Source organism: Octodon degus, unplaced genomic scaffold, assembly GCF_000260255.1.
Source record: "Octodon degus isolate 3935 unplaced genomic scaffold, OctDeg1.0 scaffold00120, whole genome shotgun sequence".
Lineage (NCBI taxonomy): Eukaryota > Metazoa > Chordata > Mammalia > Rodentia > Octodontidae > Octodon > Octodon degus.
Genome location: NW_004524696.1, coordinates 1,427,113 through 1,453,486, shown reverse-complemented (window position 1 = coordinate 1,453,486; position 26,374 = coordinate 1,427,113). Strand labels below are relative to the sequence as shown.

The 26,374-nt window shown below is 38.0% G+C and overlaps 1 protein-coding gene across 1 annotated transcript in view; it reads right to left on the bottom strand.

The window, feature by feature from the left end:
• Window positions 1-18,973: 18,973 nt before the first annotated feature.
• Window positions 18,974-26,374, bottom strand: part of Timm21 (translocase of inner mitochondrial membrane 21) — a 10,022-nt gene continuing 2,621 nt past the window's right edge. Inside the window, exons 2-6 of the mRNA XM_004640181.2 lie at window positions 21,968-22,030; window positions 21,772-21,869; window positions 20,530-20,603; window positions 20,337-20,442; window positions 18,974-20,240 (exon numbers count right to left, since the gene is read on the bottom strand). Coding sequence (XP_004640238.1) covers window positions 20,136-20,240; window positions 20,337-20,442; window positions 20,530-20,603; window positions 21,772-21,869; window positions 21,968-22,030 — 446 coding nt within the window. The 3' untranslated portion in view covers window positions 18,974-20,135. The remainder of the gene's footprint in view (window positions 20,241-20,336; window positions 20,443-20,529; window positions 20,604-21,771; window positions 21,870-21,967; window positions 22,031-26,374) is intronic.

The window sequence follows — 26,374 nt, the reverse complement described above, 5'->3', positions numbered from 1 at the left end:
TAATCTCCCCATTTTGTCATCACCTGTCAGGACTCTTGCTTCATCCCTGCATAGCCCCCATCCCTTTACTTTTTCCCCTCTAATCAAGTCTTCCATGCAATTCACATTTTTTCTTAAAAACTTTCAATGGCTACCCGTCACTTTGAGAGACAAATCCAGTTACCTAGGAAAAGACAAAATACTCTTTATGGTCTGCAGACCTTACTTTTCTTATCTAAGCTCCATCCCAAGACAGTTGAAGGGGATTATCTCCTGATGCAAAGGAAGCAGGAAAGCTGGTTTCAAGGTAAAGTTATGAGCTGGGGAATGAGGATGGCTATGTTAGCTGGAAGACTATCCTTGGAACCACATCCTGGGCTGAAAGGAGAAAAGAAGACTGGCTGGCTAGGAGAAATAGGATATAGGTGGCCCCCAATGTATCACTGTAAGTTGGCTCACTGATAATGGTGCAAAAGCAACCCTTATTAAGTAGAAACCACACTAGGAAGTTTGATTTGGATCTTTTCTCGAGCTATGTGGTCCTATACTCCTATGATGCTGGGTGGTGGCAGCGAGCCACAGCTCCCAGGCAGCCCTGGGACCACCAGAGTGCACTGTTAATGTTCTATAGTGTGCTGTGTTGCTGAGCTTGATGTTTGCTAAATTATGTATGAAAATGTATTTCTTTGTGTTTTGAGTTCTTGGGATTGAAGCCAGGGCCTGCACATTGATCTGCATCTCCAGCTTTCTTTCTTTCTTTTTGTCATAGGTTCTCACCTAGTTGCTAAACTGCCCAGGGAGGGCAATCCTCCCTTTCAGCCTCCCCAAGTGCTGGGACTGTAGGTGTGCGTTACGACACCCAACAGTAAATACAGTTTTGCATTTTGATTCTTTTCAGTTGACAGTGTGCTTTTCAGGACATGATCCCATCATTAACTGGATGCATCTGCAATGAGGGTTGCTGGAAAGATAGGTGAAAAGAAGGAAGAACTGGGTTAGGAAGTATAGTGAAGGGGAGAGAGAATGGAACAAGAAACTGGACCTAACAGTGAGGTGAGGGTGTGCAGAGCACTTCTAGGCATGCCTCTGTGCAGGTCTGAGCTCCCTTGGATCAGGCGTGCTGTGGCCAGGCCAGAGATCCTAGCCCAACTTTCAGTCTCCTTTTTCTGTGGGTCTTAGGCCCGGCCAGTCACTGGTGTAGGCCCCTCTCCTTGGGCACTGCTTATGGAAACAGTTGACGACTTCTTTTGACCCAGTAATGAATAATTACTTCATTGGTTTTATAGAAATTGACTTCTTTATCCTTGTTCTGTTTAGTTCCTCAATATTTTGTCTGTCTTTTTCTTTTTCTTGGGACTTGCTACAGGGCCAGATGGGCCAGCTGGAACTTGCATCTGGAGACTGAGAAATTTTGACACTGATGTTTCTCTTATTTATTGAGTGGGGTATGAAGATACAGAGCCATGACTTACATTAAGGAATTAATATTTTTCCCTGTAAGAGGTATGCCTTTTCTTTTATTCAAGTCTTTTTTGGTCTGTTTTTGCAGCATGATAAATTATTCTTTATGAAGTTCTTGTCTGCTTTTTGGTAAGTTTCCTCCTGGGTCTTTTATCTTCTAAGCACTTTACATGCAATTAATTCTCCAAATGAACTAGGAGATGGGTATATGGGTACTACTGGTATTGCTTTGTAGACATGATGCAAAATATAGTGATAATGTATTGAAAGCTAAGTAAATTATGTGTCACACAGTGGCAGAACTGGGACTCTAACTCACTAAATTCTCCTGGGACATGATCCTAAAGACTTAGCTATAAAGCTGCCTTTTCTCTTAAGAAAGAGAAGGTGATTCAGTCTTTGGACCTGTTCACTCCAAATAAGAAATGAAATATGAGAACCTGGTTTGAGAGTGCGATGCAGTGCTAATGTTAGAAAGAGTGGTGGGATCTTTGGGCATCCTTAGCTGGCTTTCCAAAGTGGTGCATTACTGACCCTATGCATTTGCTGATGGATGAAATGCAGCCTACCCTCTCCTGATTGAGGGACACTTGAAAATGTTATCTTGCCTGGATTTAAGTCAAGAAGAAGGAGCATGAAGACCTTATCTACAAGTAGGCATAAGTCTTTATTTGTTGTGGCTTCTGTCTAGATGTCCCCACAAAGCCTTGTGCACCTTCAGATTGGGCTTTTTCAGAGGCAGCTGAATCTAGAATTTGTGATTTATTTGTAGCACAATGCTGGGATTAAGGGTGGGTGATTTCTAATCACTCCATGAATTGGATTGTCCCCTGCATTAATCCCAGCAGTCTGACTGACAAAGGATCTACAAACTGCAGTACAGGGTTTCAGGATAAATCCTGAGGGGATTTGACTGACCATTGGCAGCTACAAAAGTTACATTTCTTGTTATATAGGTCTTGCTTTACCTTGGTCTTAACCATCCAGCAGAAAAGTATAAAAACGAAATATAAAGAGTAAAGCCATATTAATATGCTGAGCTGTAAAAGGCTCAAGTCAACAACTTCTGATGTTGTCAGTCATGCAGATAACCCACTACTATTATGGACCACTGGACTATATTGGATTATTTTGCAGAATTCATGCACCTATAATATTTAAATGACAATAGAATACCCATCTCTGACAAAAACCAAACAAAACAAGGGGATACAAATGATATAGGATGTATATACAGCTCCTTTGTCTTAATTCAATGAATAGAAAGATTTGTTCTAATAGTGTTTGTGGACAGGATATCATGTCTGCATCTTGTACAATGAATAACCATTAAGACAACAATATGCAATGTATTAATTACTGTCCTATTAATCAGTATTGAAACTGTCTCATTGATATTTGTTTCTCAGTAAAATTATTTTTAAAAATCCCAGCAGTCTAGATAAGACAAAAGGGGAAGAACGAGTCCACAACCCATGTATCTTTTGAAACTCCAAAGGGAGGATGGTGGGGGAATGAAGATAAAAGAGTTGCGAGGCAGAAAGGTAGAGATGAAGTCAGGTAGAGCTCTCTCTTCTGATGGGAGAGAGGAACTGCCTGGCACCTGCAGCACATTTATTTATACAATCAGTATATGAATAAATTCAGAGAGAGTTTCAGGAGAAGGTAGGATCTGGGACAGGAAAAATATCTAATTTTCAGCAGAACAGCGTGTCTTGGTGGCTTCATGGGGAAAGAGTGGGAAAGTGTCTATACTACCTCAAGTGAGGGTCAAGTCACTATGTGTGACAGCTCCCTGAACTGAGTATACTTCTCACGAGGCTCTGCCAAGCTCACGAGAGGGCAGTGGCCTTGTCCTAGATACCTGAGGTACAGACAGCTGCACCTCCATCAAAAGAGGTTTGCTTCTCCCTTTATGCTCTTGTTACTTTTGCTGTCTTCCAACATCATGAACTGTTGCCCTCTGCCATGTGCCACCCTGCCTTGGAGCCAGCCAATTATGAACCGAAACCTTCACAAACTGTGGGCTAAATAATTTTTTTCTCTTCTAACTTGGGCTGTCAGATATTTTGTTTCAGAAACAAGAGAAATTGACATTATTACAGTATGTTAAGAGACAGTAGGAAGAAGAAACTGTGTAGAAGGTAACAGGGATACTGGTGGAAGAGGGAACCAGAGAGTCAGAGATAGTGATGAAGGAGAAAAGGAAATGCAGGAAAGAACACTTTGGGGATGAGGCTTGGTGCTTCTTAAATGACAGAAGACGCATCTTGAGATTTTCTTGGGACATGAGCACCTACTTGGATTTTCCTGGTGTGTTTTTTTTTGTTTGTTTGTTTCTTTCTTTCTTTCTTTTTTTTTTTTGTGTGTGTGTGTGGTGTTTTTGAGACATGATTTTTCTATACAGTTGAGGCTGGCCTTAAACCCACTTAGTATCCCAGGATGACCTCAAACTGAGTGATCCTCCTGCCTCAGCCACCTCAGTGCTAGAATTATAAGCATGTGCCATCCATTTAAGGCTTTTTTTTTAAAGGAGTTTCATTTTTAATTTTTTTGGTCTTTTTTTCTTCTGTTTTCTGTTTTGGTACCAGGAGTTGAACTCACAGCCTTGCCAGGCAGGCATTATACCACTGAGCTACATTCCTGGCTCCCTACCTGGATTTTGAAGGATTTCATGTAACTTTTTCTAGCTTTACAAGCACGGAAACTCTAATTTTCTTACCTAGATCATATAAGTCTGTGGTGCCATTGTATGGGTAGAATGAAATGCAAGCGGGGGCTTGCAGGTTAGCTCAGTTGTTTAAAGCACCTGCTTGGGCAAACTCAGTTAGGTGCAGAGGCCTGCAGTTCGATCCCCCGCTCCACAAGCCACATCAGGCCCACCCTTAAGGCAGCCTAAGCTAGAAAAAAAAATCCTTCTTAAGCATGGAATGTAAGCTACTCCCTGGAGAAGCAATAACTAACCTTTTCCTTTTAAAAAATTTTATTTTATTTATTTTTTTAACTTTTTCCTAATATGGGAGAGACATTTGGCAAAGACTATTGATGGAAAAGGGGGCAGAGTACCTTAGAAAATATTCTGAGTGTTGCTGCAAGCTGGGAAGTACTTTCTTATAAGCTACTCGCAGATAATTAGTGCTAGCATCATACATCACACAGTGAAAAGCAAGAGGAGGCTGTGATGCCAGTCTTGGCAGGTGACAGACGATTGTAGGCACATCTGATCAATGCAAATGGCTATCATGCTGGTGCTCAGATTGCAGCTTTTCAACTAAATTACTGCAGGACTTTCACTTCAGTTAGAGAAACACTGCATCATGAAAATGCCTGTTTGTGAAGTGAAAAAAACATTTTTCTAAATGTGAACAAGATCTGCAATGGATAGGAATCAGAGTGCTTTCTGTGATCTTCCTAGTAATTATTTTGTCAGAGCATGTTTTTTATTTTTTATTTCTTTTTTTCACATTATGAAGTAAGAAGTCTTACAAAGTGGTTGTTGCATCAAACATTTTTTTTTTTTTTTCTTCCTGCACTCACACCCTGAAGAGCAGTGTATGTTTTCCTTTGGCCAAACCTTCCCTTGGCAGACTTTCAGCCTCCTACAGCCATGAGATTTATGTTATTTGGTGTGTCAACTTGTTTTACTGATGCAGAGTTACTTTGGGGTGTGACAATACTACATCCATCACTTTTACAGTCTTATGGTTCTTAAATTTGGCAGTGTTCTTAGTTATCTTTTGAGTAATCTATTGCTTAGGTATTTGAATAATGGGCATTTCTAAGGTTTGGATTTAATAAATATTTTCTTGAGAACCAATTTTCTTCCAAATACTGTTATAACTATAGGCACAAAAATGGAAGTGATCCCTTCTCTAGCCATACTGTATGGGGATGACAAGTGCTGTATTGACAGTTGCAGTAGACCTGTGTTCTAGCCATTGTTGAAGGATCTTCCATTTGATCCCATATAATCATTGTAAAATTTCCAAGAGATAGGGACTGTGGTCCTCATTTGAGAGAAGAAAACTGAAATATGGAAAAGAAGCATGAAAGGCAATACCTATCATTTGAAAACCACATAGACCAGAGTCCAAGCCCTGGTTCCAAGCCTAAATGAAGTACAATACTGTGAGCCACTTACTACTGAAGAGGTGACTTCCTAAGATTTTCTAACCTCTGGGACCTGATGTTATCTTATTTGGCAAAAGCTATGATTATGTGAAGAATCTTCAGAGTACGTGTTTATTCTGGGTTACACAGTGAGCCCCAAATGCAATCAAATGTACCCTTGCAAAAGATACAAGGAACAGAAGACATATAGAAAGGAGGTGGTGTGAGAAGATGAAGGCAGAGACAGCAGGGATGTAGCCAAAAGCTCAGGGACACCTGGAGCCAGTAGCAGTTGCAAGAACTGGGAGAAATCCTGCCTGAGATTCCTCAGAGAGAATGTGGCCCTGTCACACTGTGATATTGGGCTTCAGGCCTCCCAAACTAGGAAACAATAAATTTGTTTTTTATAAGCCACCCACTTTTCAGTACCTTGTGATGGCAGCCTCAGGAAGCAGAGGTAACTTTTACCATCCATTCCCTGCTCGTGCTTTCATCCATCACCAGTGATCTTCAGGTCTTCCTCCTCAGAGAGGCAGAAGCTTACTTCATCATCTTAGAGTAAAGTCTACCTAGTCTGAGTCAGTCATAGAAAGCTCATTCTCTTGACCAGATAGTGATAAAGGGAAGGAATCTTTGCCTGTATCCTTGCTGGCATACCTTGGTGAGAGGTCAGATGACCTGGATGGATCTGGAGAAAGATGTCACCATTGAGAATGACCACAGATGACAGCCTGAGGGGCAAGGAGTGCTGAGTTAAAGCCAAGAAGGCTTGCAAAGTGGGTCTCCAGGGTCATATGGGAAAAGGTGAATGGTGTTAGACAGGGTAGGGTGTGAAGAAGCCAGGGCATATTTAGCTGTGGGAGTTGAACAAAGACCTGGACATTTCAACTAAAGACAGAATTGAGGGAGCATTTACTCATGGCCAGACTTGATCGGCTCTAACCAGGGAGGCATAGTGAAGGGCTTGACCCAGAATGCTTGCTTTTAGAGGACATAATATGGAACTATCATGACTCACAGTCCTGTCTGAGTTGCTGTACTGCTGTTGCCTTTTAAATCTATTTCTAGCTTGAAGGATCTGGGCCAAGTTTTACTTGTTCTGTGATTAGATATATGTATGACAGATAATTTTTAGAAAATGTCATTATTATATTTTTAAATTAATTGCTCCCTGAAGTTTTTTTTATTGATTCAGTGGTGTGACCAGTCTCTCCAAAAGGCTTTCCACAAACCTCAATGAAAGTAATTCTAAGTAATTCTAAATTTTTTTTGTGGTAAAGGGTCAATAATCAGAGACCCCTGCAGTGGACTCCAGTTTCCTGCCTGGAGTTCAAGTGCATAGTGGAAAGAAAGAGCAAGACACAAAATAGGAGTGCTTGGGGATCCGGGATGACCAGTTGTTTTCTGGGGAGAAAAGGTCATGAGGCCACATTCATTGAGGAAAATGGTGAGGGGATTGAGACTGGACCTATTAGACAAGTAGAGAGGCTTCAAGGCTTATAATGGAGGAGACAGAGCATTTTTTCAGAAGGGACAGGGACAGCCAGGTTTAGCTTATGGTTCAAGAGCAACTTGATTTGCAGCTAATTCTGGGAAGGATTGTTCCTCTGGAGTCCTCCAGGCCTTAGCAGAGATGCTATCTTATAGTTAGCCCCATGGTGTTGCAGCTCATCTATCTGAGCTCAATCATGGCCACTGGTGACAGACAATACTAGTCCATCATCAGCCGCCTGCTTTCGTGAGGATGCATACAGTGCTTCAGCCAGTCTCACTAATTAAACTGAAAGCCAATTTAGGGATGTCACCTCTATATAGCCTGCACTGCTTGCAAGCAAACACAATAACACTTGGGTCTGGGGGAGGCTGTAGTCCCCCACAGTTCCCCCTTTCCCTGGCTGCATGGCATCTGGACATCACTTGGCTGCAAGTCCTCCACTTTTGAAAGAGGGAGATTAAATGCAAATAAATCCTCTAATACTCAAACCAGAAATGGGCCTTGAGGAAAGAAAGCTGATTGAGCTGAGAAATCGCATTAGCAAATTTGTCTCAGTCCTGCACCTGTGAGTCAAAACAAGTAGTTTGTTGAGACAGAGAGAACTTCCTTTTGCATGGCATCAATACCCATGGTTAGATGTTCGTGTGGAGCTCCTTCAACGTGTTTCTTTATCTTTTCCCAGGGATGTTGAAAATGACTATTTTTTTGTAATTGTTGGCTTTGATTTGACCCCCCCACCCAAAGCACAGTGGTCTCTAAGACACTAATCTGAATTTGTAATTTAAAATCTATATTTTGTTGTAATTCCCAGCTATTATAAGCCATTTTAGTACAATTATCAACAAAAGGTGTAGTTTGAGCTGAATATGCTAGAGTCACTGATCCATCATGGTACTAGAGATTAACAAAAGTAGATATACTATACCAGCAAGAATTAACCCAATAATGCATTTAATTATTGGCTAAGGTGATTAATCAGCATTTGGGCCAGCAAAGAGATGGGGGAATGATACCAACGTTCTGTGAAATTCACTGGAAACCATGCTTCAGGCATGAATCCCATAGTGTTAACTGAATGAGAAGCTGACAACTGACCAGAACAGATGCAGTGGGTGAAACAGCAATTGAAATGTGAAAAAAGTTTTATTTCAAATCATATTCTTATAAAGGAGCACATGAGGATGTGTACAGGAATATTAGTACTTAACAGTTTAAATCGGGGCCAGGGAGATGCCTCAGTAGAATAAGCGCTTGCCTGGCAAATGCAAGGGCCTGAGTTCAATCCCCGGTTCCGAAAAAAAAAAAAAAAAAAAAAAAAAAAAAAAAAAAAAAAAAAAAAAAGTTTAAAATCTAGTTAGGGTTAATTTAACTTTTTCCCCATTGGCGGCTTTCTTTTTTTCTCATCTGAATATGGCCTTGTTCAAAGGGTCATGCTAATTTCCAAAGAGAATACTGAAGAGGGCCAGCATTGTTATTTATAACCAAATAAGGTATAGGGGACTTAATCCCTGCCCCAGCCAAGTGATAGTTTTCATTGGAAGGAACTATACTGCATGAGCTGGAGACTCATCAAAGAACGGTCATTCCCCAGCTTCTATCTTCTTCCAGGGACATTCCCTGTGAGGCCTGATCAACAAAGAAAAATCCAAACTTATCTATTTTACTATGCTCATTAGCCTTTCTATAAGTTTCCCATCAGGTCATATGTCCTTCATACAAATGAGGAAAGAACATATTGGGTTGGCAAACAGGTAAGTCAGGTTTAAATTCATAAGTGTGAACTCCATAAAAGTGTATTGAGTCCAGAGTAACAACTAACATCTGATCTTTTATACAGTCCATCAAGACTAAGATCTTATTATAAAGCAAGGATGAGGGATGTTACCTGGCACGGAGACACACATGGTCAGATGAACAAAATGGGAAATAAGGTTTAGCAAAGTTTGGTCCTCCATAAAGGTAGTAATTTGAGGTCTGGGCGAAATTGTCATTTCTGGAAGCATCTAGTGAAAAGAAAATGTCTGGGAGCAGATCTATCCAGGTAACTGGGCTCAAAAGAGGATTAGGCATGAAGGCCCAATGTTTTGTTGACTGGGCAAAGGGAATACATATTGCAGCAGCCATGATAGTAAGCATGCAATGAGGAATGTTTTTGGGGTATGGGCCAAACCTTGACAAAAATGAAGTGGTATGCTTCATCCATCGTTTCCTCCAGAGCTCCCCAGCTGAGTATGTGGGGAGCGTGTTGGTCTGCTTGTGCACTCATGTCTCCTGGTCTTTCTGCTAGTCTTTGGTGAGGGGTGCCATTGTGGATCTCTGCCAGAGTGCTTTGTGATCACATATATTTGATGGCAGCTATAGGTTTCTCCATTATCTATGGAAATACAAGCAAACCCTTACCCCATGTTGTCAGCATGCTGGGGCCATTCCAGGTTCAAGCCACAGGACTCAGGGCTCATCACCTTTGGCTAAATAAGAAGAAGAATGGAACATGAGAAGCATGGAATTCTTTATCCTATTTTTTAAAATATAATCTAATTTTTAAATGTTTTTTATCATATTCTGTAGGGACTTAAAGTTCAACATATCAATACTTGATGAAAAATACCTGTTCCTTATTATGCCTAAGATGTTTGAAATGTAGTGAAATAGTGAGGTTAAGCTTGATAACGTAAATCGTTTGATAATAACAATAAGCTTGTCTTCTGGATGGTTAACAACCTAAGTTTGCAGACCAAAATTAGAGAAAAAGGAGGGCTACAAGGAAAGCGAATATTTTGGCCCTACCCTTCTAAGGTCAATTAAGACTCAGGACATATGAGAACTTGTACTGTAACGTCATGTACCTCGGTAGTTTCCCAGATTTTCTGATCAAGAAGGTTATGGGGCCAAAGAGGAAATTGATCGATGACGTGGAGTGTGCCTAAGGAGAGTCACATGAGGAGAAGACACTCTCTCAGGCTTTCACAGAGAGCACATTGGCCAAGCAATGGCCGTGACTCATCCACATGGCTGCACTGACAAAGATTCTACAATCTGAGGTACAGGATCTCAGGATAAATCCTGAGGGCATTTCACTGACCTTCTCAAACCAAAAAGCTACAACTCTTGTTGCATAGGTTCTGCTTTACCTTGGTCTTAACCATCCAGTAGAAAAGTATGAAGATGAAATATAGGAAGTAAAGCCATGTTGTTATGTTGAGCTGTGGGGGACTCACGTCAATAATTTCTGACATTGCCAATTAAACAGAAGACCCAATGCTATTATGGGCTTCTGTACTCTTTTAGAATACTTTGCTGAGTTTACACACCTATAATATTCAACAACGGAACTTAAAAAAAATTGGGGTATAACTATGAATGTCCATTTTGTATCTGTGTATTCAAAGTGGTTGGGATAGATATATAGTTGCATTCTCTTAATGAATAGAATGATTTTTTCTAATGATGTTTGTAAGTAGGATCACAAGTCTGCATCTTGTACAGCAATTAACCACTAAGAAGAATATATGCAGTGTATTATTTGTTGAAACTGTCCTACTGATTTGATTTGAAACTGTCTCATTGCTATATGTTTATCAATAAAACTTTGAAAAGAAAAAAAAAAAGAAGAAGAATGGAGCATGGGGTAAGGAATGAGAGTTCTGGAGCTGAATTCAAGAAATTTAAGGCAAAGTAGGATTAGAGGTCCCATTCAACCCAGCTATTCCCTTCCTGGGTATTTTCCCTAAATAACTGAAAACATCACACCACAGCAATATATTATATATTCACCCATGTTTATAGCAGCCCAATTTGTCATAGTTAAATCTTGGAAACAACCCCAATGCCCAATCAACTGAGGAATGGATGAAAAAAAGGTTGTGGTATGTTTGTACAAATGAGTACTAGTCAACTACAAAGAAAGATAAATTCAAGGCTTTTATATGTAAATGGTGCAAATAGAGACCATACTCATAAGTAAAATAAATCAGACTCACATGTGTAAACATTGCATTGTCTCCCTAGTGTAAGAAACTGAAATTGTAAATAGGATCCAAAAATTACAAAAAATATTGTGAAAGCTCTGATATTGCCAGTTAAACAGAAGACCCAATGATATTATGGGCTTCTGTACTCTTTTAGAATATTTTGCTGAGTTTACACACCTATAATATTCAACAGCGGAACTTAAAAAAAATTGGGGTAGAACTATGAATGTCCATTTTGTATCTGTGTATTCAAAGTGGTTGGGATAGATATATAGTTGCATTCTCTTAATTAATAGAATGATTTTTTCTAATGGTGTTTGTAAGTAGGATCACAAGTCTGCATCTTGTACAGCAATTAACCACTGAGAAGAATGTATGCAGTGTATTATTTGTTGAAACTGTACTTTCGATTTGATTTGAAACTGTCTCATTGCTATATGTTTATCAATAAAACTTTGAAAAGAAAAAAAAATATTGTGAAAGAGGAAGAAACTGTTGAAAAGGAAAGAATAGCTGAGAAGGGAAAAAGGAGGAAAGAAGAAAGATATATAATATATGTTAACTAAGATAATTATACTACTAATTTTAATTAGTTCCTTGAATGGAACTGATTTATTTTGCTTGAGCAATCCTACATGCCTATATCTGGTAGACTGAATGCTTACTTTGAAGCTAACATATATAATAAACATTGTTTATGTCCTATCATCTTGTTTTGAAATTCTGTACCATTTTATTGTTTTTGAATGCTCTTTAAAATAAAAAAGAAATTTAAAATGTAAATTGCTAAATCTGGTTGCATCTATAGTGACATCTGAATCCCTCTTTTTTCTGTTGCTTTAAGGTTAAATGAGATTTTTGAATAATTGCTTGTCCTTAGGGACTATAGTGAATTCCAGTTGTATGCTTAATTCCTCAAAGCTGAAAAAGTTGTTGAGGGGATATGCTAATATAAGCAGGTCCATTATCTATTTGTTGTCCTAGTGGAGTCTCTATAGAGTGACAACAATTATATAGTTTATAGAAAAAGTTTGAGATCAAGAGCCACACATTTTAGCATGACAGTCATGATGACATTATTTTTCTAATACACTTAAATGTACACCTTAGTATACAACAGTGTGACACATACATAATTTTTAAAAGACTATTATTTTACTGGTAATCTCAAATTGATTTAACATATCCCTCTTTTTAAACATATTTATTTGATACAGGGTCTTGCTATGCAGTTTGGACTCATAGTGATCCTCCTGTCTCAGCCTCCCTGGTGCTGTGATTATGGGCATGTGTTGCAGATTGGCTGGAGTCTCGAGAAGAATGACAGCAAGCCTGGATGAAATCAGCCACAGGGGTCTCAGAATTCTTATCTGTCTGAGCCCAGAACTGAGTATGCACAGCATATTTATTGAGAAGCTTAGAAATTACCAATCATTGACAAAGGGCAGTGTACAGGAAGCCCTCTAAATCATGAGATCCTGATTAGTCACATAATGCAGTTATCCTAAAATTTTATTGTACACAGGATTTCCTCCTCTGGTTTCTTAAGACAGTTCTGAGAAAACAAATGGGATTGTTCTCTCCTGACAGCTTACTGCCAGGTGAACATTCTCTTCTTTGTTTTCCCTGAATTTCATCCTCAGAGATCTATCATGAATCATACAGCAGGCGTGCTCCACCATGCCAGGTTTGGGGCCAGCATGGCACTTTCAGAGTTCTGGGGCTGGCACAGCATGCAGTACCGAGGATTGAACTCAGGTTCTTGTGCTTGCCAGGCAGGCGCTTAGACCACCAAGATATCTCCCTAGTCCTAACATACGTCTCTTATTATAAGTAGCTACAGCACAAGAGAAAGACAGATATCTGAGTCTAAAAGAAAAACATTATCATAGAATTACTTTCAATTTTATATTTTAGAAGACCTGCACATCTGAAAGGTATGAATACAGTTGCTATGCAACTAAAGTAGCAATAATGAAGTGTCATAGTGATACAAAAATCTTAGTGTCTTAATTTGACTTTGTACCAAGAGCAACTTTTAATGAGACATTGTTTTATCCAAAGAAAGCTTAGCCTTTTGATGATGACCAATGGTAAATATATAACAAAAATATGTCTGGCAACATTTATTGTGGTGTACCTCTGATAAGGGTATGGAAACTACTGGGGAAACTCATTAGTTTCCCAAACTAGTTTTCTAAAGACTGGAATAATTTGTTTTTCAGCCCAAGTAGTCCCCATGTAATTATCCTACAAGTTTTTGATGATCTATGGGAATTAGATTGTAATAATTAGCACATTATTTTGGACCAATGAAAGATTTTTAAATTATTATACACAGACAAAAATGTGCATCAATTTTGTAAAAACAATCTTGATATTATTTTCTTCAGCTGGCAGCCTGGGTGGAAGCATGTCCTTAATTTTAATGACATTTATCTAGACGGCAACTTAAATTGTGGGTAAGTGGTTTAAAATTCTAGCATGGAAGTCCTTCATAGTCAGTATTAGAATATTGCTTCATAGGAAAAACAAAATTGGTGGATTTTTTTTTTTACTAACTATTCATGTTTACTGTGAAGGTTAAGTAGAACAGTATAATATTGCTGCTAGTAGCCTGAATTAATAAATGGGTAGAAACAAGCCCTAAATAGGTCTGTACACGTAGAGGCTTTGAGTATTGGCAGCAGGCTCAGTAAATGGAACTGTAAGTGATGGTTACTCATTTGGAAAATGGTTACTCATTCTGTCAATATATAAAAGAGCAGTCCCAACTAGGTTAAGGATTAAAATATATAAAAGAAAAACCTTAAAACAGTAGACAATGTAGATGAGTCTATTCTAAATGTAGATTTGGATTTACCATACCAAAATTTGGGAAAGGATTCTTAAATAAGATAGCAAATATTTTTATCTAAAAAATGTTGATACAGTTGGCCTCAACTTTATTGAAATTAAAAGCACTTAAAGGGGCTGGGGAGATGGCTCAGTAGAATAAGTGCTTGCCTGGCAAGCTCAAGGGTCTGAGTTCAATCCCCAGTTCCGCCAAAAAAAAAAAAAAAAAGAATAAACTGGGAAAGCTTTTTGGGGCTGGTGAGATGGCTCAGTGGTCTAAAGCACCTACTTAGAACAAGCTTAGCAAAGCACGGCGACCACGGTTCAATCCCCCAGCACCACATGCCAGCCAGCCTGCCCCCTGGTGGGCTGAGCTGGCCACACACACACACACACACACACACACACACACATAAAATAAATTTAAAAAAAAAACCATTAAAAAAAAGCACTTAGTCATCGAAAGATACAATATAAAAACACTGTAATAAGTTAAAAACCTAGAGATGGTATTGAAATATTACCAAAGAATTAATATACCTGAGAATTAATTCATATCAACTGATACTAAAAACTGCTATGAATCAATTAATAAAAAAACAAAAAATATCAATAGAAACAATCTGGACAAAGGAACATATAAACTATATCAAGAGATATTTAGCATGATTACGTTTTAGCGAATGGCAGTCAAGAACACAAAGAGGTAGATGTGGCGCCTCAGGCTTGTGTTCTTATCCAATCAGGAGGCTGAGGAAAGAAGGTTCGTAGTCTGGGGTAGTCTAGGCTTAGTAAGACCTTGTCTAAAATTAAAAAAAACAGAACTAGGTGTGTAGCTAAGTGGTGAGCACTTGCTTTGTATGGATGAGGTTCTGGGTTCAGTCTTCAGTACTGCAAAGATTTAATTCTTTTTCTTTTTTTTTGCAGAACTGGGGTTTGAACTCAGACCCTTCATTTGCCAGGGAAGCACTTATTCCACTGAGCCATCTCCCTGGCCCAAAGATTTAACTCTTGTACCAATATGGCTAACAAATATCAAAAATTAATGACAGGAGCCAGAGAGTGCCTAGAGCCATAGAATTTCTTATACAGTCATGATTCATTGTAGTGTTAGAATTACTTTGAAATTTCTTTTTTAATTCAGTTTAATGGGAAAAAAGATAAAATAGCAATGAAACAGTTTCAAAAACTGTTTCATTTTCAAAACAGGTTAGTAGGGCAGTTACAATAATTAATACATTGCATATGTTGTCTTTGTAGTAGCTACTCAGAGGATAAGATGCAGGCAGGATTTCTGAAAGTTGGACATCAATGCTCTATAAGCTCATGCTCTTTCCTAGAGATGTACTGAAAAACTGACATAAATGTGCAAATTTTCAGACGGCACCCTGTCCATGAAAGCAGAATCCTAGAAGGGCAAGCAATAGTGTGTCTGATCAAATGATTGACTGCAAATAATTTAAAGAATTTTAAGTACTACATATTAATTATAATTAATCAATTAAATATTGATGGACGTGTGGGATATATATAAGCACCATCATGCAAAGAGGAAAGCAAGGCCATAATCTATGTGGTTACTTCAGGAGGCAGGAAAATGTGACGTGAGGCTGAAGCAGAAATCCTTACCTAGCTTCAAGCCAATTTGTTAACCTAACACTGCAGTTGTTCTGTTCTCTGCCATGCAACTCAGCTAAATTATGACCTGTCATCAAATCAAAACTTCTGAAATGAAGAAGAACAATGTGTTACATGTGCAAGGGTCCTTTTCATGCTCATCCCAAGATACCCAATATATCATGGCCTTCAACAAAAGCTGTTCTTGTAACTTCTGTTCATCAACTTATAAAAAGACAAACTTTCTGTAAATCTCACCTCTGACTTTGGGAATTACTCACTGCAATCTGTTAGTGTCAATAAATGTCCTTTCTTCTCCTGAGCTCCTGGTTACTGTTGATTGAATTTTTCCCCTCCCAACGAGACAGCTACATGGTGAGATGTTCGTTACTGTAATCATGGTGGTAAGGTCCCAGCTCTCACTTGGTTGGTGACTTCATAAATCTCAAAATACAGCTAACTAAATAAAGAGGCTTACTTATAGGCCCTATGATTTGATATGTCCTTCATAGGTCATTTTCTGGAAGACTGGGCCCCCATGCAGCAGTGTGGAGGGGGTAGGACCCTTAATAGAGGGGGTCTGTTAGCAAGTGATCAAGTCAGGAGGTGCTCCACCCTCTGAATGAACTAATGCATTAGTTCTCTAAAATGGACTGTTTAAGCAAGTCTAAAATCTTCTTTCACATGTACTATTTGTCACACACACTCCCACCATCGCAGAGTCATTCACCATGGGACCCTCACCAGAACCAAGAGGATGCTCATGGCATATTCTTGAAGTTCCAGAACTGTGAGCTAAATGAACCCAGCCTCAGGTATTCTGTTGTAGCAACAGAAAATGGTCTAAGACAACGAAAAAAGCAGAAACAGATTCAGTGATCCGATTAATACACTTTGTGAGCTTGGATCTAAAGGCAGCGGGAAAGTATCATTCTCTATGTAGTAATACGGTAAATTTTATGGTTATCTTCCCTAATAAAAATCAAGAACCACATCTGTTGCCCTATATATTTTTTAAAAAGTGGAACAGCCTGGATGCCTTTGTTAGAAATTTTTTCACTTTCAAACAAGAAAATCTGATACTTAATTCTATTTCTTTTTTACTTTAAAGTTAATAGACAAATGAATAAAAATTGTACAGAATTTTAAACAAGATGACAGGAATTCAATAATGGTGGTTATACTGCATATTGTTGTCTTCAAAGTAGTTGCTCAGATTAAAGTGGTCAAAATAAAATTTTAAGCATTAACTGCTCCTTTAAAAAAACAATAAATTAGTAGTACAGTCATCCTAGCTCTTCTGTGTATATACATATTTTTTTCTTTCCTTTTCCTTCCTTTACTTTCTTCCTTTTTCCTCTCATCCCAATTGTTCTTTCCTTTTAAGCACTTTCTTTTCTTTTTACTGTATCTATTTTATCTTTCAGACTTTATTTACTCTTTCAGGTTCTTACACTAGGAAGACAGTATGTTTACACATGTGGGTCTGATTTATTTCACTTAGGAGTATAGCCTCTAGTTGCATCCATTTACATATAAAAAACCTAGAGTTTATCTTTATAGCTGAGTAATAAACTGTTGTATACAAAGATATCTTTTTATCCATTCCTTGGTTCTTGGGCATTTGGGTTGTTTCCAAGAATTAGCTATGACAAATTGTGCTACTATAAACATGGATGCCCATGTTTCATTGACTTTGTATTCTGCTATGCTATTGAATTTAATCCTAGGAGCCCCTTGGTGGTTTTTGGGGTCTTTCATCTGCAAATAATAATTTAACTTCCTGCTTTCCAATTCCTATTCCTTTTATTTCTCTCTTGTCTAATTGCTTTGGCTAATGTTTCCAGAATTATATTGAACAGGACTGGTGACAAATGGCAGTGGACATCTTGTTAGAGGGAAAGCTTTCAGTTTTTGTCCATTTAGTATGATGTTGGCTGTTGGTTTGTCATAGATAGGTTTTATCATGTTTAGGTCAAGACCATCTCTTCCAACTTTTCTGCAGGATTTTTCTCATGAATGAGTGTTAAACTTTGTCAAAAGTTTTTTCTGTATATATAGATGACCATGTGGTTTTCGCCTTTGGCTCTGTTGCTATGGTGCATATTTAATAAAATATTATTTAATATAATATTCTGAATTGTTATATTTTATCATTTAACCAAGACTATTGGACTTTTTTTTTAATTTGGGAAATGTTAGGTACTCATGAAAATCCATGTTTTTCTTACCTGTGAACTATTAGGTGTTTGACATGATAAAGTGAAGAATATTTCAAATATGATCATAAATATGTACAGCTTTGTCAATTATGGATTTAAAAAATAAAGGAAGGAGCCTTCAAAGGCCAAAGATTTACTAGCAACAGAGAAAGATGTCACCAGGTCCTGAGTGTGATGAATGAAATACATTTTAACAGCTAAATTAAACAAATGTTTTATACATATATTAATTTATAATGAATTTAAAAATGTTTTCTAGATTCTCATTATAAAACATAATCTGAAGTCTAATTTTCTCTCCTCGGACAGAATCTCCAATCCTCACATGAACTTGATTATGCATTTTGTGTGAGGACTTCAAGAGTACCAGGTGATTTTCTGCAGAGCATTTACCACTGTAGTTGGTGAAATGATCACTTCAATACTTTTTATATAAAATCAGCTTATACTTTTATTACAAGGCAGAAAACTGTCAGGAATGTTTCACTGGCTTTATAGCCACTTTGTGAAGCTTCTAGTAAGATGGAAAAATAATTCAAGAGAAAGTTTTGTTTTGCTCATGTACACAGAATATAAAAAACATTCCTTATAGTAATTTTAAGTAGGTTAATGTTTATACATAATTATCTCCAGGTTTTGGTGTTTTAGGGAACATTATCAACAATTGTAGACAAGAAACAAATTATTTGTATCCTTGTTGGTGGCTTATTTTTCCCTTTAAATTCTCATACTAATATGTATTTCAATAATTTCGTGGTATAACCAATTAACGTTTATAAAGTACAAAACAGTAGCACTCTTTTGCCTCTTTTATTAGTATGTCTGTAGTTCATGATGATTACACTGTTTGTGGGAGTTGGCACATGCACATAATACATCTTTCTTTTTCCATTCCCTTCCCCTCCTATCTCTCACCATTTCTTGATTGCCTTCCCATTTGAGAATGATCTCTGTACTTATGTTCGGTTTTTCACATAAGAGAAATCACATGATTTTAAGCTTGTGTCTTATTTCACTTAACATTATGGTTACAAGGTGCTGTACCTTTTCATAATTTTAAATGATACATCTTTGGCTGTGAAGCTACATCAATGAGTAGATGAATAAAATTGAACTAGACTTAAGATTCACTAGTATACATAGGTAGATGTAACTTGTATATTTTTATTGCTAAAAACAAAATCAGGTCACATTTAAAAACTTTTAAAAAGTTTATTATACATTACAAAAGAATAGTTCTGTATAAATGATAAGCAATCTACTGGGAAGGACAGAAAAACTGTGAGACTGAACCCAAATTAAGAGTTCACCCTGTCGCTGAAAGCATGTTCCCTCTCAGAGACAGAAGTTCTGTTGTAATACTTTCCATACTTTGAAATTTTTAGAATTAAAATAATAAAGGACTTAAAGACAGCAGTTAAACAAAAAATTTAACTAACTTAGTAGACAAACTAAGCAGGGAAACAAATTTCCTGTAGATCTTTCAATCCTAAATATGCTAGGATCTCAAACACCCATCAGAAACCTCTCCACTACCAGTTCTCAAGAACAATGAACAGTGCTGAGGAATCTCCACTGTGAAGCCTTCACAGATAACAGCACATAGAACACTTTAGTTATGTGATAAAGACTTGTAAGTGAAGGTCACTTTAATAGATGTCCAGCAAATACTTCAAATAAAGTAGGGTAAAATAAAGTAGGTTCATATTTTAAAATTATTTTTTAAAAAGGGCCTCACAAACACATTTGAACAAGTACTACTTATGTTTGACCTACTGGCAGTGACAAATATCAGCAAAGTTCTAAAGGGGCTGGGACACCTCATGGACTCTCTACAGCACGGCACTTGTACCTATCACCTCAGTCACCAGCTAACCAGGGAACAGGAGGTCTGATGAGGCTGAAGGACCTGCAAGGCCTGCACACTGGCTAGAAAAGGCACAGTGAGAGCTGGTTCACCAGAGTGCGGTTTGTGTTCTCTTTCCACAGTAGATATTGCCTAGGGTCATAGAGTGGAAATCAAGAAAAAGATTCCTAAATCGTGAGATTTCCACAACCTTTTTATAATGTATTTACTTTCTAGCTCACTATAGTTCTCAAATACTTCCATGTTTATCTTAAGACAGATTCCAAATTATATAGATATAAAATATGTAAATTCATTTTACTTACATGGTGTAAAAATTTCCGTAACAAAAAGCTCATCACAAATGATGTTAAATAAGCAGAAATACTGCCGTAATTGACAATTCATACTAAAAATATGCTCTATAGTCTATTTCATGATTTTTCACAACAAAGGCTTAAATGTATCCAATATCTTACTACATTCACTGATACACTCTTCTTACTCTTCTGAACAGATTCTGGAAGAGAGCCACGAAGATCATAATGAATCTGCACCACTCTACAGCCACTAGGAAACAGCATGCTTGCTCGATTCTTTTAATTATCTCGGAATCGATTATCTTCAATGATAATAGTTCTTCTAGGATAGGATTCCACTTCCACAAATATGTACCGAAATTCATATTCACCATTATTTGGATTCTGAAAAAATATATAATGCAGATGTTATTTTCCTTTCCAGAGCTTAGATAACACTCTTGTCAGAACCACTGGCCCCTGATAACCCAGTTTTCTCACCTCTTTCACTTCCACATGCACTGTTCCTTGCTTTCCTGGCTCAGAGCCCTCAATGTAGAATTTTACCCGTGTGTGTTTCAGTCCATCTTTTACATAATCAATAAAACTGTTGAGACATGAAATCATGTAAGTCACAGTTCTTTTTACTTAGAAACCATCCTTGAGCTTTCTACCTTGAAGCAGACTGTGGTACCTGACATGATGCCTTCGCCCGCGTCTTGTCATCTCCCCATAGCCTCTAACAGGCTCACCGAAGAAACTGATCACCTACAGAATAAAGACAATGCTTACTTTTAGCACTTCAATTTTCTTTTTACAAGTTTATTTTCTGATGAAAATATTTTAAGGAAAAAATCAGTAAGACTAGTGCCCTTTCAAAAATGGTGGGACTCCACTGATAAGAAAATTGGGAGAAAAGTCATTATGCAAAAATCATCACAATGGACAATTCCAATTTGTTCATGCACAGAGATGGAAACAAGTAATTTCATGGTATTACTTGTAATTTTGGAATAGTGTTCATTGAAATGAAGCTGTTTATTCCCTTTACAAAAAAGTGAAGTGTCCAAATAGTTCTCTACTAACACCTCATGTCCTGAAGACACAATGTCTGAACATTTTTAATAAAATTTAATGGATGGGTCTAATACTAAACATATGAGATTAACATGGAATTTTAAGTCACTAAATGCACTAAGAAAAAAAAAACACAAACAAGCAACAATGACACATTTAAAATAGACCAAGTATCAATCTGTAAATCTTCATGGAAAAATATACACAAAGTAGAAATGTTTTCATTCAATTTAATAACCAAATTCTTAGGATTCACTCTAAAAAATACAAATTTTGATGTCAAACTAAAGAGTTTTGCTGTCAACTTTGTATAATTTTTCTCACTTTTTTCTTTGTTGCCTATCTTTACAACTTTCAGGCATGAATGAAAAGGAATATAAAAGGTGACATATATTTTGCTAAAACACATAGAGTAAATTCCCAAATAATTTAATGAAAAGATGAGTGCTAGAATGTTAGGATTTTTTTTTTTCAAGCAGGCATAGTAGCCAGCAGAGCTGGCCCTTAAAAATCAAATACAGGAAAACTGAACTGTTAAAATTTAACTACTATTCATAGAGCTCCTTTCGGTAGCAAATTATCACCTTAACAATAGCTTACTCTTTGTGTTTGTTTCATGGAGTCCTGTTTCCATGTTGAAATATTGAAAAAAATATATATACAATTAGGATGAAAACATCTATATACTGACTGTTGGGTGGCTGTGATCAAAATCCTCCAAATACAGACTAAAGGCCTAATAACACAATCACAGCTCAGCCAGCAGCATTCTTATGCATTCCCCTGGCTTCAGAATTGATATTTGAGTTCTATCTATTCCTCCTCCCCAACATGTTCTCCCTCTCATCGTAGAACTAACCTCAGGATGTGTTCTGCATTTTTCTAAGGCTTTCCCATATATCATACTAGGACTGGATGAAGAAAAAAGTTCTTTGAAAATCGCATAAAACAAGCCACCTGAAAAATCAGAGAGAAAGATTAAGCAAAGCAAGAATAAGATGAAAAGTTATGTTAAAGAGACATACAAGAATGTTATACTTGCTGTTTTTTGCTACCTGTAATGCTGATTCCAATGAGTACCACTATTACATAGGTGAAATCTCGCCCAGCTTCTTTCACTGCAAAGAGAGAATGTCAGTGAGTTACATTTGTGTCTGCTGAAAACCAGTCTGTTCCCAGCTTCAGCATTTCTAGCAGGACACACAGGAGTCAGGGTCAAACAGAGTGGCTCCCGTGTGTTCTTAGCAGCTATTCTCAAATCTCCTTGTGCTCTACAGCTTGAGGAGAATCTTGGAACAGAGCCTATGAATCTGTTTTTGTTTTACTTGATGTTACAGTGTTAATATTGCCTTGCTAAAATCTGTTTAATTCACAAGATTAATATACAAAAAGGAAATCCTCATCCAGTCCCTCAGAACAACTGTAAGAGTAGAAACAAGGGACCCAGGCTTGCTGGGCACAGATGAACATTCTCAAATGCCATTAGCCCTCTTCCCCCACTGAGTGCAATTGGAAATATAAAGAGAATTGAATTCAGAGCTGGAATCTGTTTGGCCAGGAAGATCTGTGAATTTAAAAAGCTTAAAAAAAAATGAAGAATCTACATAGCAAATATATACTGTACTTACTTTTTCCACACTAAGAGATGTATATGTGGTTAAAGAGAAATTCTGGGAGCTAAAAGATTCAATCAAGATACTGTTATGGGACAGGATATAGCAGTACCTCAGTTCATGGACACTTTTGTTTGCAAACAATTTGGCTTGCAAACGAAAGTGTTGGCAAAATTTTGTTTGCAAATTGTATTAGTAACAAACACAACTGTGGTCATCTTTCCCACACAAATAAAAATATAGTATGTTTTCCAAAACTGGAGAACAAATTAAGCTTGTGAACCAACGTATCACTGTATAGACCTATACACTTTATATAGGTACTTTACTTTCATATATACACAAAGGCTACTACAATTACATTTATTTCACTGATGCTAAAAAAGCACATTACCTCCTTGGTATCATTAATTTATTCACATGAGAAAACTAGATTTCTTAAATATAAATCTCTTTACAATAATTTTCATTTTTTGCAGAACCAGGGATTGAACTGAGGCCTATTGAGCCATCTCCCTGGCCCACAATAATTCTCAGAAGAGCAAAATTTTAAGTTTGTTACTGTTTTCTCTCCTTTTTGTGTCATAAATGTCTACTACTTTACATACTTAAGAATGGTCTTTAGTGTAACACAATTTTTCAAATTTTCAGTATAGGTTTCTAATCTAAAAGATGTGATTCCAATACTAAAAGGAATACATCTGCTAAAATCTGTTTAAGTCACAAGATTAATATAATCAATGACTGTCATCAACGTCAGATGTTGAAAAGCTTACAAAGACAATATCTCATTCCATTCTCCATTAATAACACAAAATAAATGTGGTGATTAGGGTAGAGTTTTAATTTGACTCATTTTGAGATTTGCCCTGGATTAGTGGAGCACACTTCTAGGTGTGTCTAGGTGGGACATGGAGGGGTGGCTTTAAGATCTATGCCCCTTCCTCTCTGGCACTCTACTCTTGCTTCCCTTCTCCTCTGCATGAAGTAATCATCTTTGCTCCACCATACTCTTCCTCCACAATGTTCCCACTTTGGAGCCAGTGAACCATGGACTAAAACTTTGAGCCAAACTAAACTCCTCCTTCAACACGCATGTAGGTGTTGAATGTTGTGTCCAGCAATAGAAACATGACTAACATACTTCATCAAATACCACCAGCTGTGTGCTCAAGTTCCCAGTTGACAGCACTGTTATTTTACAGCTGTCTCCAATGGAAGTTATTTATTGTCTATCTTCTTTACCTCTGAGACCTAGTCATTTCATAAAATATAGGCAAGCAAAACAACAACCAAAAACCTCATCCATTTGTGTCTCTGCCCTTTAGTGGGTGTCCCCAGCTGCAGGGAGTGGTAGTTCACTGTTCTCAGCTGAGTTTTCTTTTGGCAATTCTTTATCCAAAGATAGCATCCTCACTAGGTCATTGCTCCTCCCATGTCAAGCTTCCTTAGGACTGGCTGGGAGCCCTATCGCATATGGACATGAGTTACTCTGCCCAGTCTTCTTTCCTTGGCCCTCAACATGTGTTTTGAGAGTAGTTCCCAACAAACCGCTATGTAAATGTGAGTGTCTACATTCCTGGCAAGCCAAGCTACAGGACAGGAGGTACTGCAGGAATGGTCTAAGCAAGCAGCTCCAAATTTGGATTTTGGTGCTCAATAATTAGACATTTGCTGGTAATAAGGAGGACTGATTGGCCAAGCATACAATTGTACTGCACCTGTTACAGCTGTCCTACAGGACTGGTGACTATTCCATACTGGTAAGGACAGAATGCACTGGGAATTGGTATTTTGGGGAATTTCAGAGGAATAAGAAATATCAGGACAGTAGTTATAGACAGGACACAGATATACTGGGGAAAGATACTGAGAAGATAAGAGGAATTCCCAGTGAAGGTGAAATGAGAAAGGCAGCTATTTCTCTGATGCCACAAGAGATTCATGGGCTACATCCAGATGAAAATGGTGAGGGTCAGGCCCAGGTCATCAGAGTAGCAGAGAAGTCAGCACTTCAAGCTTAGCAGGTCTTCTATGTGAAAGCTAGGTTCTGATTTAGGGTGAAAAGAAACCTAAGCTTATTACCAAGATACTGAGGTTAATGCTCTCAAAATAGGCAATCTTCATGTTCTTGTGAAACTTATGGGCCTGTAAAAGGACCTGGGTTTGATCCCAGGTACCACAAGACCAGGCGTTGTGGTGCACGCCTGTAATCTCAGCGCTGGAGAGGCTGAAACAGGAGAATCACTATGAGTCTGAGATGCGTAGTGAGACCCTGTACCAAATACATTAAAAAAAAAAAAAGTCAGCATGTCTTCCACTGATGAGTAGGTGGGGACTTCTGCCTAACAAGACATATGGTCCTCTCAGGTCCTCCACCTTTCTCCCCTTGTGCCCAAGGACAACCTAACAAGGTATGAGATGGGAAGAATGGACAATCTATTCAAGGAGCTTGGAGAACATATATAGCATATAACTATCCCTTAAAAGGCATCAAGGAGTGAGTGTGATGGTATAAACATATAAACTCATTACTCTGGGAGACTGAGGCAGGAAGATCCCAAGTTGAAGCCTAGCCTGGGCAACTCAGTAAAACTATCTCATAAATAAAGAAAGGATGGGGATATAATTCAGCATGAAGCTTCTGGGTTCAATCTCTCATACTGACACACACACACACACACACACACACACACACAAAAAAGAAGAAGAAGAAGAAGAAAAGAAAAAAAAAATCAAGGAGCACAAACTATAAACCTGGCAGAGTGAGAGTTGATCTGCATGGGGGCCCTACTGTGATGAACAATTGGCTAATGAGGAAAACACCTGCAAAACAGATACACAGCTAGGTTTGCTCTTGGAAACTTGTTAACAGTGATGGCCCACACTAGTGAAAATGAAAATGATGGAACTGGCATGGCCAAGTGGATAAAGCTCACCAGGCCAAGAATGAACACACTAAAGTAGATATAAGATAGCTTCAAAACCCACTAGCTGATCACACTCCATAAGAGGGCCTGGAGGACACTTCATCAAAACTAACAGTTACATCTTTACAGGGCAGGATTTCCTCATAGTATGGAGATGAAAGAATCCAGAAGAGGACAAAAATCATGGTATTTAACAGGTAGGTACACTATCCTAAAAAATGGTAAGGATGAGTGGCAGCCAGGGGTTTCAGACTTGCAAAAAGCAACAGAGATGATTACAACATCATGATGTTCCCAAGGGTAAGACTAATGGGCAACTGACAAGGATATTGCTCAATTACATTATCATGAGAATTAAGGATAATGAGGATGCTGAAGGAAAATTGCTCTACTGGAAAGTTATGATGACTGCGACACTTTCCTGTCCTGAACAAATCTTCAGACTTAGAAGCTGTTTACTGAAAGGATCATTCCTTCACAGCAATGTGAGCAAAAGTACATGATTGAATTGGTGTTTCAACAAAGGAACCTACTGTCATTAACTTGGCCACAGACAGTAATTCCCCAGGATCTAGAGCCATTCGAAGAGTCAAATCCCTGTTAAGGATGTGTGGGGCTGTGTAACAAAGTCAGCCATAAAAGACTTACAGCTAGATCCAATGTTGAATGAAAGCCTCTGAAATTCCTTCTGCTGACCAAGACAGTAAATAAAAAAATTATTACATCTATAGAGTAATGGCAAAGATAGTGCTATTCTTAAAGACCTAATGATACAGTAGTGGTACATGCTACTCTGTTCCTATGTAAGTCACCAGGGGCCTGTCCCTTAGCTCAGTTCTTTAAGTGGCTGCTTCAACAAAGCAGTCAGGCTCAGGTTGCTGTGGTTCGATCCCCACAACTCAAGCCAGCCAAACCTGCC